General features: G+C 35.5%; 1 protein-coding gene across 1 annotated transcript in view; it reads left to right on the top strand.

The window, feature by feature from the left end:
- The window catches only part of EIF2AK4 (eukaryotic translation initiation factor 2 alpha kinase 4), a 44405-nt gene extending 29028 nt beyond the window's left edge, over positions 1 to 15377 (top strand). The window contains exons 22-39 of the mRNA XM_070940158.1: positions 1021 to 1096; positions 1492 to 1613; positions 1975 to 2024; positions 3111 to 3279; positions 4139 to 4255; positions 6097 to 6162; positions 7063 to 7233; positions 7710 to 7844; positions 7929 to 8036; positions 8478 to 8606; positions 10111 to 10197; positions 10654 to 10766; positions 11351 to 11409; positions 12263 to 12360; positions 13265 to 13333; positions 14066 to 14110; positions 14426 to 14538; positions 15083 to 15377. Coding sequence (XP_070796259.1) covers positions 1021 to 1096; positions 1492 to 1613; positions 1975 to 2024; positions 3111 to 3279; positions 4139 to 4255; positions 6097 to 6162; positions 7063 to 7233; positions 7710 to 7844; positions 7929 to 8036; positions 8478 to 8606; positions 10111 to 10197; positions 10654 to 10766; positions 11351 to 11409; positions 12263 to 12360; positions 13265 to 13333; positions 14066 to 14110; positions 14426 to 14538; positions 15083 to 15140 — 1785 coding nt within the window. The 3' untranslated portion in view covers positions 15141 to 15377. The remainder of the gene's footprint in view (positions 1 to 1020; positions 1097 to 1491; positions 1614 to 1974; positions 2025 to 3110; positions 3280 to 4138; positions 4256 to 6096; positions 6163 to 7062; positions 7234 to 7709; positions 7845 to 7928; positions 8037 to 8477; positions 8607 to 10110; positions 10198 to 10653; positions 10767 to 11350; positions 11410 to 12262; positions 12361 to 13264; positions 13334 to 14065; positions 14111 to 14425; positions 14539 to 15082) is intronic.

The raw sequence follows: 15377 nt of genomic DNA, 5'->3' as shown, positions 1-15377 counted from the left end.
TCCAGTGTAGTAATTTCATACACAAAGTATGAAAATTGGCAGGGGAAGAAGATGTTAGTGATTGTTTTGGTTGCTGCCCTGTGGCATCCCATTATGTCTTACAAGCTCTTTTCATTGGTAGTGATATTTTCTTTTGAAGCCATAATAATAATTTTGTTTTATTAATCAATTTATAGGGCTGCCAAATTAATGATTATAACCACGTTAAAAATATAAAAAGAAAAAATGCATACAACAATAGCCAGAGTAAAAACAGACCCACACCCAACAATTAACATAACCAATGCTCAACCCACTTTAGGCCTAGTGACAAACCAGGTTTTTAAGCCTTACAGAAGATTGACAAAATTGTGGCCAATCTGATCTATTATTGCTTAATAAAAATTTATTAGATTTGTATGCTGCTAAACTCACATACAGTAGATGGGTGCTTCCTTTTCAATCTGAGTTCTTTCAAGGCAGAATTTCTGAGGTATATTTAAACATTATACTGCCCATTATTATAGGTAATAGCTTTTTTAAAAAATATCAAAACATGGCACACATTCATCGCAGAAACATGTTTCACATTTTTTAAAAAAACAAAAAAGTTAATAAAAAATCCTAGGATCTATTTCCTGCAGACCAGGACAAACACAGTTTAACGTGTGCAAATAAAATGCAAGCATTGAAGTGCCTAGTCAGGCACTGTTTTCAAAGTCATCTGTATAAATTTGTGAGCTGAGGTGCAATGTGGGAGTAAATTGCAGACATGAGAACCAGATTTCAAGCATACAAACTCTCAAAGGCTAATGAAGTGAAAGAAACAAATAAACATTACTCAATATTCCCTTTTTGGAAATAGAAAACTCATTTGATAATTTGAAACTGCAAATATTTACTGAAAACATATTTGCTAATTAGTACAGTATGTTAAGCTGAATGAATATAAATCTGCTGCTCATGGTTTAGAGGCACTCTGTATTTTTGTAACTGAAGGAAAAAAATGCATTGCTTACCTCTGATCATTGTTAATTTTAGGGTAGCTTTTCAGTTTGGTCAACCAAGATTCAACAACATGTGTGTGAGACAATTAGCCGAATTTTTAAAAGACATGGTATGTATGCTTATATTGAATATTCTTGAATTAGATTGAAATATTTTGATGTGAGGTATGCAGCATTATTATTCTGACAGCAGAAATAGATACTGTACTTCTCTACCCTTAATACCTTGTTCTTGAATTAATTTCAGACATATTCAGTATTCTATTTACAGTATATGACTGATAGGTGGAGTTTTCAGCTATCAGATAATTAGATTTATTGAAACATTGAATGAACAAATAAGCAGAGAAGTTCAAATGACTCTACTTGAAACAAGTCATAAACACATTTGAAAAGTGAAAATGAGAACGTTAAATGAATAGTTTCTGCAACAGTTTCTTTTAAAAATATTTTATATTTGTTCTATGGAATTATACTGGTAATAGTTATTATCATTTTTGGACAGGAGCTGTCAAGATGCATACTCCCCTACTGATGCCTAGGAATAGAAAACTGTATGAGCACAATGAAGCTTCATATTTGATGGACCACAGTGGAATGCTGGTGATGCTTCCTTATGATCTCAGAGTGAGTAGGAATATCATCTTTAAGGATCTTGGACCTGCCTTGCCTAGTCTGCTGGTCTCCAGATTTTTTGGAGTACAGCTTCTGGAGTTCTCAGGCAGTACAGCCAAATTAATTACTGTGGATTAGAAACTGATTTAAAGAGCTTACACAAGGGGATGCATTAGGAAGAAGAAAAGAAATGTCAGTATAATTCCGTATTTGATAGGAAGATAAGTTTACATGCAGAGTAGAACATCTTAGTTTCTTTATGTTATAAACTATATTTTCACTTAAAGATTGATGCTGATAACCATGAAAATTATATTTTGCTTTATACTGCTTTTTTTTTCAGTTTATAACCTGCTTTTATACCTCTTTTCAGATTCCATTTGCAAGATTTGTAGCTAGAAATAACATAACAAACTTGAAAAGGTAAGGGAAATCTCCCAGGTATATTTTTATTGTTTTCAAAACTGGACAAAGATAGATTGATTATACTTCTGTACAATAAAGCTGGCTTAGAAGAGGGAACAAAATTTATTGAAAACCATATATTTTGAATGGAGCTTCCTGGCATCTGCAATTAAAAGGAATCTTGAGTAATATCTCCTTATTTAGGGCCCTTGAAATAACCATTCCCAACATAATGCACCTTAGGTATGTTGGAGCCCAGTCCCCATCATTCATTGTCATTGTGGGCCTTTCAGATAGTTACTCATACCTGGTTACCTCATGGCTTGACTACTGCAGTATGGTCTACTTGAGGCTGCCTTTAGACACCACCCAAAAACTTCAACTGGTGATGCAGGCAGTGATAAGTGACTCAATAAGCCCATGTAAAACCTCTGTTTTGCAAGCTGCACTGGTTGCCTGTTTGCTTTTGAACACGATTGAAGATGCTGAACGTTACCTGTAATGCCCTACAGTACATGACATAGGACCTGATTACTTGAGGGGCTACCTGTCTCCCGTAGTATCTATCTAACTTATTTGATCTTACATGGTTGGTGCACTCCAGGATCCTTACAATTAAACTATGTCATCTATTGGGATTCCAGAAACATACATTCTCCGTAGCAGCACATGCCTTTTGGAAGGAGGTTCTTCCAAGATCTAGGTGACATCCTCCCCACCAAAAAAAATTGGCTGTTGTTTAGAAAGGCCTGCCTCTTTGCTCAGGCTTTTTGCGAGGGAGAGTGAGAACCTTCGCTTCATACTCATCCATTCTGTCAATCTTACCTTTTATCTTCTTTTTTAAATTGATGTTTTTGTAACATCCTTCTTGTAAACCATCAAAAATTGTTGAGAGCCAAGCTGCATACATTTGGAGCAAAAGTTTGATAACTAAATCATGTCCCCAAATTTAGGAGAATTATGGAAGCATAGCTTAACATGTCTAAAAAATGGGAAATACACTTTTTAAAATCATGGAATAGATAAAACTGGATAGATTGATTAATGTATACTACCACAGAAGATGGTTTCAGGTGTTTCAACTGCAAACATTTATCTCTCTAGATACTGCATTGAGCGAGTTTTCAGGCCTCGGAAATTAGATCGTTGCCATCCAAGAGAACTCTTAGAGTGTGCATTTGATATAATCACACCTGCTGGAAATAGTTTTTTACCTATTGCAGAAACAATCTACACAATCTGTGAAATAATCCAGGAATTTCCTGTGCTGCAAGTAGGTGTTTCTCTGCCTTGATCTTTCCAAAAGGTCAGAGGGTCAGAGGTGGGAATGTTATTTTCTTCACTTGCTATGAGAATCCAAACTTTAAATCCTCTACTTGCTAAGACGACTAGTAAACATATGACCTGGTTCCTTTTCTGTTACTATTCTGAGTAGATGCAAATGAATCATTATTATTATTATTAAATTTATTTGCTGCCTATCTCACCATGGGGCTACTCTAGGTGGCTCACAAGTATTTAAAAAATAAAGAAACAAAAAGGAACTTTAAACAAAAATAAAATAATAAAACAAACAAGGAAAAAAACAGAAAATACATTTATTTAACTAGTAAAAAAGTGAGTGCTATAATTGTATAATAAATGCTCCAATGTTGATATAATACAATATTATACAATATTACTCCAAAAAGTAGTGATTTGTTGGTGACTTATAATTATTGATATAGGAGATGCTTGACTCGATAACTCTTATCCGGCCATAACTAAGGATATTTTTCATTAATGAAATCCAGTGCAATTGGATTAAATCTGATTCATTAATGAAATTCAGTTAAATTGAATTAAATATAATACATTAATCAAATCCAATTCAGAAGCTTTGTATTATTCCAGAATATTGTTAAGAAGGAAGCTTCTGTTCCAGAAGAGCCTCTGTGGGTTGATGGATCTTCAGAATCTTCATTTAGGAATTAAATTCATTGTCAAGTAAGATTCTGTCAGTGTAGGTAGTCTCAGTAGTGATATAACGCAAACAGGTGGGATAGGAGAAGAAATACTGGATATTGAAATTTAAGTTTAGTTGTCATGAAAAAGTAATGGAAATGCAACTGAAATTCATTTGTGTTTGTTAGGAAAGAAACTATAGTATCTACTTAAATCATACTGCCTTGCTGAAAGCAATCCTTCTGCATTGTGGGATCCCTGAAGATAAACTCAATCAAGTTTACACAATCCTGTACGATGCTGTGGTAAGGCATTATGTTGTTCTTGAATTGCACTTTTATGTTATGGATTACAGGATGGGCTGACAGGGTCCCTCTGTCAATGAAGGAAGGATGTTTAAACAGAACAGGAAGAGTAAGCTGTTCATTAGGCTCATAGAAAAGAGGGAAAAAATGTGTGGCCATTAAAATACCTTTAGAACATGGGTGTCAAGGTTTCGGCGTCATGTTGCCATTACGGGATGTATCATGTTTTTTCCATTCGCGGAGCTGGGATGGGCGTGGCCTGCTTGTGACGCATCCAGCCTGCGGACTGCCAGTTTGATACACCTGCTTTAGAAGGACAATGACCAAAAAAAGTAAGCTATGACAAAAAAAAAGCGAGCAAAAGTCTATTTCTTTTACAATGAAAAACACTTCAAACTAAAAAGCCTCTATAACAGTAAAAAATGAATACTCAGTAATGAAATACATACTGTCCCTCCAAGTACACATGCACTTTCTCTTACCTATATGGACAATGTTTTGTATTATTTTCCTCCCCATACATACACAGACTTTTTTGTAGACTTTGGCAGCATTAGCTTCTCTGTAAATAAAGGGAAAATGCTTGGAAAGTTATCTCAGGCTGCAGCTGCAGTATTTGTTTTACCTTACCTACATCTTCCTTGCCCATAATGCTTCACCATCACATAGACGCTTCGAAGAACAGCAAAGTTGGTCTTATTCCTGCATGCACTTTTGACTGTCTCCAAGTCCTGTCCTACAACTGGACTGAAAATGGATAAATGATAGCAGAGAGATAACAGAAACGTCTAGCTCTTTATCACCATCTGTTGCTTGTTTAGATTTTTGTAGCTAAGGGAAGAGAATTGTAGGAAGGGAATAAAAAACAAAGCATAACAAAAAGGTGGACAAAAGGAAATGAATGAAGGGCAAACTTTGAAAAATCTGGATCATAATCTGTCTCATAGGGCATTCTAAGAGAAACATTTCAAGTTGCATCAGAACAACCCTGTTGGATACTGAGTATTGCAATTAGGCAATGGTGCAATCATTCTACTTGTCATGAGCCTACTAAAAAGCTGTGGTGGGAGGCGAGTAAAAAAATGGATAAAAATTGAAACACTAAAGAAGAGAAGAGATGATGGATAGAATTGCCTCTTAAACATTAAGGGAGCTTGTTGTAAGCTGATAGAGGCAGAAATAAAATTACCTTTTTCTTTACTACAGGAGAAATGGAAATATTGCATGTGACTTCTTTGTTGTCTAGCTTTCAAAGTCTTTAAGAATTAAAGGAAAGGGATGGAAGACATAGCAGTGCAACCATCTCATAAGGTGGATTTGGTGCCAGAAAGAATAATAGGGATGGTTGAGGATATAGGGGGAATAAAAGAAGAACCAGAAGTAGGGTGATGCATCCAGAACTGTGTTTGGCCCGTAGAGGGTACTGTTCTTGGGGATTCCTAGATCTTGATATGTCCACTGCTAAACAGACTCAGACATAGGTTGCTTGCATGTGTTTCATTGCAATGAATTCTTGAACATGCACTCATTCTCATATAAATAGTTATATATTCATTTTTAAAGTTGCATGATAGTTGACAAATAGTATCAAGCTCCTCCCCCCCAAGCAGAGGTATTTATTTTGACATTGCTCCAAGGTCAAGATAAAGTTGGGGGATCTTACATGAAATGAAATTTATGGTAATTAGTAGCGTTAACCATATTAACCTATAATTTCACTAATGATTAACCTGCAATTGGTGAACAGGTAGGTATTAGATATTAACATTTGCAGGATTTTTTAAAAAATCAGGAATAAAAAAATATCAATTAACCTGTTACAATTATTTGTGTTACTGCAGACTGAAAAGCTAACTAAAAGAGAAGTAGAGGCCAAGTTCTGCAATCTTTCCCTTTCATCAAACAATGTAAGTAATTTGAAATTTAATTTTATTGTTTCATTTATACATTGTTTATGTTCCATTCATCAGTCTTGCAATCTTTCTTTGATTAGTCCATACACTACTAAAACTCTCATTCCCGTAACCTTTAACTGGGCAAAATGGTGCATAATAGGGTAACAATTTTAAGGTACCTCAAATGGGCTAATTTACAGAATGTATCCAAAATCTGGGATCCATGTCTCCCATGGAATTCAAATTCGGTGAGTTTTGTGAAACATTTTATAATTGTAAACATTAAAATTATCATAAAATAGTTTATGAGATGATACAAAATATCATACAACATTTCTTATGTTGATGATCAACTGTGTTATACAATTCAACCTGGACTACTTTCAAGGCCCAGATACATCTCTGAAGGATCCCACCATTTCCAGTGAAGGCAGTTACTGTATTTTTCAGACTATAAATCGCACCAGAGTATAAAACACTAAGTTTTGAAGAAAAAAACAAGAAAAAAAAAAGGTTTTGGCCTCATGTGTCCAGTTTTTTCCTCCCCCCAGCTCCCAGGAGCACTCTGCAGGCCTCCCAAACCCTCTGCACATCCTGTTTTTGCGAAAAACAGGCCCGTTTTTGGCAAAAACGGGACATGTGGGGCAGGGGTGGGTTCTACTTGCCTTTACTACCGGTTCGCAACGGAATTGTGCATGCTCGCTTCGCTCGCATGTGCATAAGCTTATGTAACTTTTGCGCCATTGTAACTTTGAATGATCACTAAATGAACTGTCGTAAGTCAAGAGCTACCTGTATATTTTTTTAAAAAACTGAGGTCAAAGCAGTTAAATAAGAAAAAGTTAAGTTGGCTTTTGCACTTTAAGTTCAGAACTCCACCATGCAGCCATTCATATTTATGTGTCTTTTCAGCTTGTTCGACTTTATAGATTTATCGAGCAAAAAGGGGAGCTGCAAGATCTAACCCCGTTGTTGAATACTATGATGAAGCAAAAGACAGGAGTTGCCTCATTAGTGAAACTTGGCATGAAAGACCTGGAGGAAACAGTGGGTCTGTTAAAAAAACTTGGCGTAAAATTCCAGGTTTGTAAAACAAAGTGGATTGTATCATTAGTATTTCTTACAGGGCTTTAGGTCAGTCAAGTGTATAAAGAATATTCAAACATCATAGAGAAAGAGGGACCTGGGTGTAAAATTTTGCATAGTGTAAGTTTGGAAGCTTGAAGGAGGCAGAATTGTTTTACAAAAAACAAGCAAGTTCCAGATTTAACTACATTATTTGATTCTGTTTAAGAGTCAGTAAATATGTCATTGGAAAGGAGATGTCACTTGTTTACCTAACAGAGGTGCGCCATCACAAAAATCAAGATGGTAGCCACAAGCTCAGCATTGATGCGTGAAACCGGAGAAAAACAAATGGTGTATCCAAAAAATTTAGCTTAGCTCACTCTAGGAATTTCAGGAGATTGAAAACGGGTCCCTGTGGCTCACATGTAGCTTGAGGCTTGGCCACCTCTGAGGTGTGATTAAAATTATGAAATAAGAATTTTCTCTTGCAGATATCCATAAATTTGGGCTTGGTTTATAAAATACAGCAACACAGTGGAATTATATTTCAGTTTATTGCATACATTAAACGGAGACAAAGAACAGTTACTGACATTCTTGCTGCTGGAGGTAGATATGATCATATGGTAAGTGTTACAAATTTATATAAATTAGGTATAAGAAAAGACACTAATCATTTTCTAGCATATTTCTTTTTCTGGTTTCTGCAGATTTCACAATTCAGAGGCCCAGAAGCAGTTGGTCTGGTTCCTTCAGCTGTTGGAGTCAGCATAGCTGTGGACAGAATAAGTTCCACAGTTTTGAATATGGAAGAGCCAGTATGTTTGTCTTTCTACTTTGCATATTTCAGGTAGACTTCATAAAGGGTAGGAAATATAGATCTTTCTCAAGCAATCTAAATAATGAAATGAGATAACACAGTTTCAAATTGAGATTACTATTTCCATTAGCTAATTGTTGGTAATTAGCTAATGGTACCTAATTGCAGTTACAAATAAAAGAGGACAGTGCAGAATATGGTAACTTCAAGCTTCTTAATATATCTCTGCAGAAGAGCCAAGATGTTGTTTTCGGGGGACGGGGGGGGGGGTGTCTCATGTATCTCAAAAAACATGATCATAATTGTAATATGAATCATATTAAGTGACTAAGACTATCTTAACCTTAGAATAACATTGCCTGCCTTTCTAGTTTAAGTAATTTCAGAACAGTCCATCCAATTAAGTAACATTCTGGTTTCCATTTCTCTTTTCTTCTAGTTTACAGTGAGCTCTTGTGATTTGTTAGTTGTTAGTGTTGGACAGAAGTCAATGGAAAGAGCCATAAATGTTGTTCAGAAGCTCTGGGCTGCAGGAATTGCAGCTGAAATTATGTATGACTGGTCCCAGGTAAGTGGTAATTTATTATACATGTTAATTATTGTTGTTTCTAGGCTTATATGCATTCCTTTTTCCAAGCGCATCAGGAATAGAACAGTAAGCAAAGCTAAATTAAAGAAGTTTTGGGTTGTCGTTAAAAGAGAAAAAATTTCAACGACCAGAAAATTCACTTGTGAACTTATTGCCTGTACCTTTGAAAACCACCCATCACAGATTGGTCTATTATTACAAGGTGTTGGGAATTTTGTAAGGGTTTTTTTTTTTAAAAAAAAGTATGGCATCTTACAGGCTTACCACAGCTCCAAGTACTTGCTCTAGAGCAGGATTATCAAACTCAAGACCCACGGGCCAGATCTGGCCTGCGGGGTGCTTAGAACTGGCCCGTGGGGCTGCCCTGGAAATAGCAAAGAACCAGCCTGTGTGCTCTGCCAGCGAAAACGGAGCTCCAGAGGGCCGCATGCGCTAATAGAATCTTCTGAATTCAGTGTAAAGATCTGCATTTGCTAGCATTATTTGTTTCAGAACAGATTCCATATATCTTTCACATTGAAATTAAAACAGTTTATTGGTGTTTCTTGTATGAGTGTTAAAAGACTTGGACTATTAGATAAATTATCATTTTTAATCTTTCCTTTTCGATGGAATTAGTTCCATATCAATCATATAAAATTTATTTTTATTGTTCATTGCTCTGTTTTATAATGGGTCAGTTTAATTATTTTAATATGTTATACTAATATTTATATTACTTAATATTTGGAATTCCTTTTTTATTTTTAATGTTTCAATGCAAGGCACTGAGAGTCCTTGAAGATTATAATAGTATACAAATTTAGATAAAGTAGATAAAAGATAGGTCAGTCTATAGTCTTTAATCTTTAGTCTTTATTTGATTTATATACCGCCCTACTCCCGAAGGACTCAGGGCGGTGAACAGCCAAACAATAAAATACATAAATACAAAATTTAAAAAACAGAATAAAACCGAATTAAACAAATTTGGCCCAGACAGATTTAAAACACCCCAATCATTTAAAAAAAACAGATTAAAATTTATGTATTAAAAGAGAAAAAGGGGAAAAAGATTAGGCCAGGCCTGCCTGGTGGAATAAAAAGGTCTTGAGAGCGCAGCGGAAGGTGCGCAGATCCGGGATCCTCCGTATCTCCGGGGGGAGCTCATTCCAGATAGTAGGTGCCCCCACAGAGAAGGTTCTCCCCCTGGGGGCTGCCAGTTGACATTGTTTGGCCGACGGCACCCGGAGGAGCCCCTTCTATGAGAGCCTACCGGCCGGTGGGAGACTATTGGTGGTAGTAGGCGGTCCCGTAAGTAACCAGGTCCTAAGCCATGGAGCGCTCTAAAGGTGGTAACGTAATGATTGGCCTCAGGGAAGCTTGAGGCCAATCATTATGTTAGAAAGAGATTTAAATCTATTTCTGTGCAATTGACAAGTACTACTCGAATGTTTTTGCGGAAGAGAACTTAAAAGTAATTTTATTCCTTTTAACATGCTAGTCCCAGGAAGAATTACAGGAGTATTGCAGATGTTCTGGAATCACCTATGTGGCCCTCATTTATGATAAAGAAGGAAATCATGTTAAGGTAAATGTGATGGCAGCATTATGCTATACTTCCTTTCTTATCTCTGTCCACTCAGTACATGTATTTATTTACTAGAATTTTATCCCACCTTTATTTTTATAAATAACCCAAGGAGATCATACCTAATTCTCCTTCCTCCTCCTATTTTCACCACAACATAAATTCTTTCAGGCAAGTTGAGCTGAGAAAGTGACTGGCCCAAAGTCACCCAGCCAACTTTCATGTCTATTTGAAAGTTTTGAATGAATATAACAGGGGCAGATACAAGCCATGAAGGAAGGTCTTACAAAGGCCTTACTTATCTTACTGATCAGTGCTAGTTTCATTCCTTAACACTGCTGTTTTTTAAAGGGGTCATTTACTTGCATCTCATCCATTTCCTGATTTAAATCTGATAATTCATTCTTTAGATTTAGCAATATAAAGGCTAAAACACTTTGTGGGGCTATTTTGCAGGTAAAATCATTTGAAAGAGAAAGGCAGACAGAAAAAAGAATCTTGGAGTCTGATGTAGTAGATCATCTGGCCCAGAAACTGAGGACCAAATTCTATGACGAAAGAAATAGCAGGTAGCAACAAGTACTATAATTTGAAGACCAAAGATTATTTGCAGGAAGAAAATGAAATACCATACCACTGCTTTTGCAGTGATTTACCTCAAAGACTATAAACAGTGCATCATATAGCGATTTGCCTTTATTGTAATATGTTTTAAACTGAAATGTTATAAAAGTTGGGGCTGTAGGTTTGGGGGGGTGCAAAAATCTTCCATGTGTAAATATCGGATGGAATTCAAATTATTTATTTGTAATATACACTGAATTAGTTCGAGACTTCCATAAAGTAGAAGGTTTGGGAGGTCTTTTAAAACAATTTGGTGTTAGGGCTGGAAAATGCTGGAAAATGACTTCCTCCCACAAAGGATTAAATCTGGACCTAGCTCTGTGAATTTTACAAAGATACGGAATTAATATATGCTGAAAAGTAATCTATTATATTTATTATATTTTTACCACTATCTAGCAGTTCTTGATAATTCACAAATAAATGTACAAATGTTTTCAATTATTAATAAAATATCAATTTCTGTCGTAATCTGTTATTTTGAAAACAGTATTGAATAACAAACTTTGATTTTTGAATCCTATTTTAGAGAAATTTCCGATAATGTCGCAACACAAAATCTAAAAGGATCATTTTCCAGTAATTCGGGTATGTAATGACTAGTGTGTTGTATTTTCAGAAATCTTGTTATTTATGTAGCAGAGGTGGAGATTAAAATGGGAAAGCAATCCTCCTCCAAGGTGGTTAAATAGAATAAAGGAAATAAATGAATGTGTAACTGTTTTATTTTGATTAGTATTCATATAAGGCCTTTCATCATACAAGATATTTATTTATTTATTATTCAAACTTCTATCCACCCTTCTCCTTTCGGACTCAGGGCGGTGAACAGCCAAAATAAAAACATTTATACATAACATTACAATTAAAAACAGATTTAAAATAATTAATAAATTTGGCCTATAATTTAAAATTTGTCAATTTAAAATCAGTATCAAAATTTTAAAAACCAATCCTAAAATCAAGACAGACCGGCTAACTGAAAAAAGTAAGTTTTTAGGGCCCGACGAAAAGTCCTGAGGTCGGAGATCACTCGTATCTCTGGGGGTAGATTGTTCCAAAGGGTAAGTGCCACCACAGAGAAGGCTCTCCTCCTGGGGGTCGCCAGCCGGCATTGTCTGGCCGAAGGCACCCTGAGGAGGCCCTCTCTGTGGGAGCGAACCGGCCGGTGGGAGGCTATTGGTGGCAGAAGTTGGTCCCGTAAGTATATGTGGGGCAATTTAAAAGGAAAGGAATTATTATTATTATTATTATTATTATTATTATTATTATTATTATTATTATTATTATTATTATTATTATTTAAAATACTTGTGTATGGTCCAGCATCGAAAATCTGAGGGTACAGACAGATTTTCAAACAAAACTTTTTATAGTCTCAGTTATTGTGTGCACCTATGAGAAATAGTGGAACTTTTAACTAAATCATTCTGCATTTCAGGTTTGTCTGAATCACACGGAACGGTAGTAATACCAAATGTGTGCATTATTCCACAAGAAAAGTTGTCAGCAAGTGTCAGACGACGCTATGAAGCTCAGGTATTATAGATGTATCTCTTCTCTCAATAATTATACTGCAATATGACTTATAACTTTGAAATTATACCACAAAGATGGTATAGAAGTAGAAAGAAATGTAAGAAATAGTGAATAAGCAAGCACAATTCTGGTCCCTTTAGTTCACTGTTTTTCATTATTTTGTACCCTTTCTGCCAGTGACACTTTAGGATATGAGTCAGATTTTATCTGGCATTCCAAAGATTGAGCCAAGAAACTTTGCTCTACAAAACTTTTATTTAACTCCAGTGCTATATTTGGAGAGAGAGAGAGAGAGAGATTACATGACACGGCAACATGATGCATTTCTTAATGATTCCTTCTAACAGTTGCTTCCCTTCCTAGTCAAATGGTTATTCCTCCCTCGAGCAAGTTAAGTTTCCTGTCTAGTACTTTTCCTTCACTGATTTTAAGTAAGAATTTCTCTAATACAGTTGGAAGAAGATTACAGAATCAGGAGTTGGGTTGGGAGGGGCAGGGGACAATTGGATAAAAGAAGAGAGCCTGGAATTGATTTTTCTTTTTGGGAAAGACAAATTCACTGTCCTTTGCCATAGCTGATTAAATCCAAGAATAAGGTGGCCATTGTATGAAATCTGTATGAAATCGCTCCAGGAGGATATACTGGAGAAAGATCATTAATCTAAACCCTCATTAAGATGGAAAAAGAGATGGAAATTCATGAGTGTAAGGATTTCAAAAATGGAATTGAGAGTGCACCCCCTTTCTCCCGCTGTTTATCTCAGTAAATGTGAAGATAAATCCCTGCATGTCGCTTTTGCGTTAAGACCAGTTAACAGGTATATTTGTTTAATATAAAAATAAAATATTCTCTGTGTGTTTGTGTCTGGGTTTGTTAATTATTTCAATCCCATGTGACTTCCAGGTACAAACCAAACTCCAAGCTTGTTTTACTAATTTCCCGCTGAAGCTGAATGAAGTTGAAATTTTAGCAGTAAGTTACTTTGCTTTTTTCACAACAAGCCATCTAATAACTGGATAAGAATCCAGTAACTAGAACTTAGAATAACTTTATTGTCATTTTGAATGTACACTAATCGGCATATATTAAAATGAAATGAAATGAAAGCCATATCAGAGGTACAGATGTAATTTCCAGGAATCAATTTGTTTCATTAGTGGTAAATTTCCTGTTCATTTATATAGAATCCATTGAAATCACTTTCTTTGTTCTGAGTCTTTCCAAAACCTTTGCCTATAATATTTTGCCCGCAACAAAAGGCAATAATGGGCATATGAAGTGTGGGAAAGGAGTGACAGTATTAGGGACTTCATTGACCTATTAATTTCTTAACTAAACCTGGGCCAGAATATTCTGAAGGGAATCCAAAACCTCTTTTAGAACTCCTGTAATGTCAGAGTTCAGAGTTTCAAGCTCTGTTCTGGTTGGGGTTTGGGAATTTATTTATTGGTCATCAGAATTTGGTATGAATGAGTATGAATCTGTGTGACTACAGATCAGGGCTTCTGATATTTTTAATCTTTCTTGCAGTAATCGAGTAGAGCTTGAGGATATTTCATCTAATTAATTTTTGTGCTGGTAAACAGTCCAAAATTTGGATGCCTTCTGCAATACCCAATTTAACATGGACTAAATGAAACAAATGTAACTCTATCTCATAGTTTATATCATCATAATGATTCAGTATTGTTGTTGTTTTTGCAGGTTGATCTACCAAAGGAAACTATAATACACTTCTTATCATTAGAGGTAAACCTAGAAATTAAGTTACTGGCCTTTACTGGTGGATTTAATTAATAACTTGAGTTTTTAAAAATAAATTTGAGTTTTAAATAAAGTTGAACATTCATTATATACAGTAAGCAAAATCTCATTGCTGGCATAGAATAAATTTAATGTATTCATTTTTGTAAATTGCTTTTCCAAGAAATCAAAGATTATAATCTCTATTTGCATCCCCCCCCAAAAAATAAAAAAAAAGCATCCTGATGTTCTCAGCATTACTTTTTTCACAGTCCCTGTTTCAGACTAAGATATTGGTTTGAATATTTTCCATCTTCTCAGTTTGATGACCAAGCTTTCTATACAACTGTGAAACAATTGATGTCTCGACTGCCGAAGCAAAGATATATTAAGCAAGTTTGTGATGAAATCTATACCATCAAAATAGAAAAAAAGTAAGTATTCCTATGCATACTAGCAATATAGTACAAGACTCTCATGTTGAATCTGGAAGATCATTCTGCAGATTTTAGGTGATTGTAAACCACGGGTGTCAACCTTGCCATGTCACGTTGCTGTCATGTGACATTCTTGCAACATTTTTTCCATTCGCAGAGCTGGGATGGGCGTGGCCTGTGCATGATGCATCCGGTCCATGGGTGGCCAGTTTGACACCCCTAGTATAAACACTGCAAGAGTTCTATAGTATCAAAAGACTGACATTAGACTCTAGTGTTATAAAGGTCACTAAATTCCCCCTTTGTGAGATTCAGTAAAGGAACTGCAGTCTGGAACCATTATAATGTGAAGTCCTGAACCATATGGCACTATCAGTTGGGATAGAAGATCTTATAGAACAAAGATAAATTTTTCCAATAGCTGTTGGACAAATTTATTTGGTCTCCTGATGAGGAAGCCTAACACAAATTTGAAATACAATAGCATTTTTTACCAAAATTGACTGTTTTCTCAACTTTCTGCCTGTTTTATTTCTTGCAGAGTGCCTGTCCTTGTTCTCTACAGTTACAAAGACGATTACTACAAAATCCTGTTTTAGTTATAAGTCAGGATTAAAGTCAGGATAATGAAGGGAACAAAATGTGTGCTTCCAATTATGTTAATATAAAGAAAATTTGCACTTTGTTGTTGCTGATTCCCCAATGACTCCTTGGACAATCGCTGCCTTTTTAAGTATTATGTTGAGCTCCTGTGCCATAGTTGGCATCTTTAAAGGTGTACATCTTTTCAAAATATATTGTACATATCTTTTTCAAAATAAAATAATCTTCTGATA

The sequence above is a fragment of the Pituophis catenifer genome, unplaced genomic scaffold (assembly GCF_029215685.1).
Source record: "Pituophis catenifer annectens isolate HBS135680 unplaced genomic scaffold, rPitCat1.0.hap2 SCAF_1, whole genome shotgun sequence".
NCBI classification, from domain to species: domain Eukaryota; kingdom Metazoa; phylum Chordata; class Lepidosauria; order Squamata; family Colubridae; genus Pituophis; species Pituophis catenifer.
This window is presented reverse-complemented; position numbering and strand designations above follow the sequence as displayed.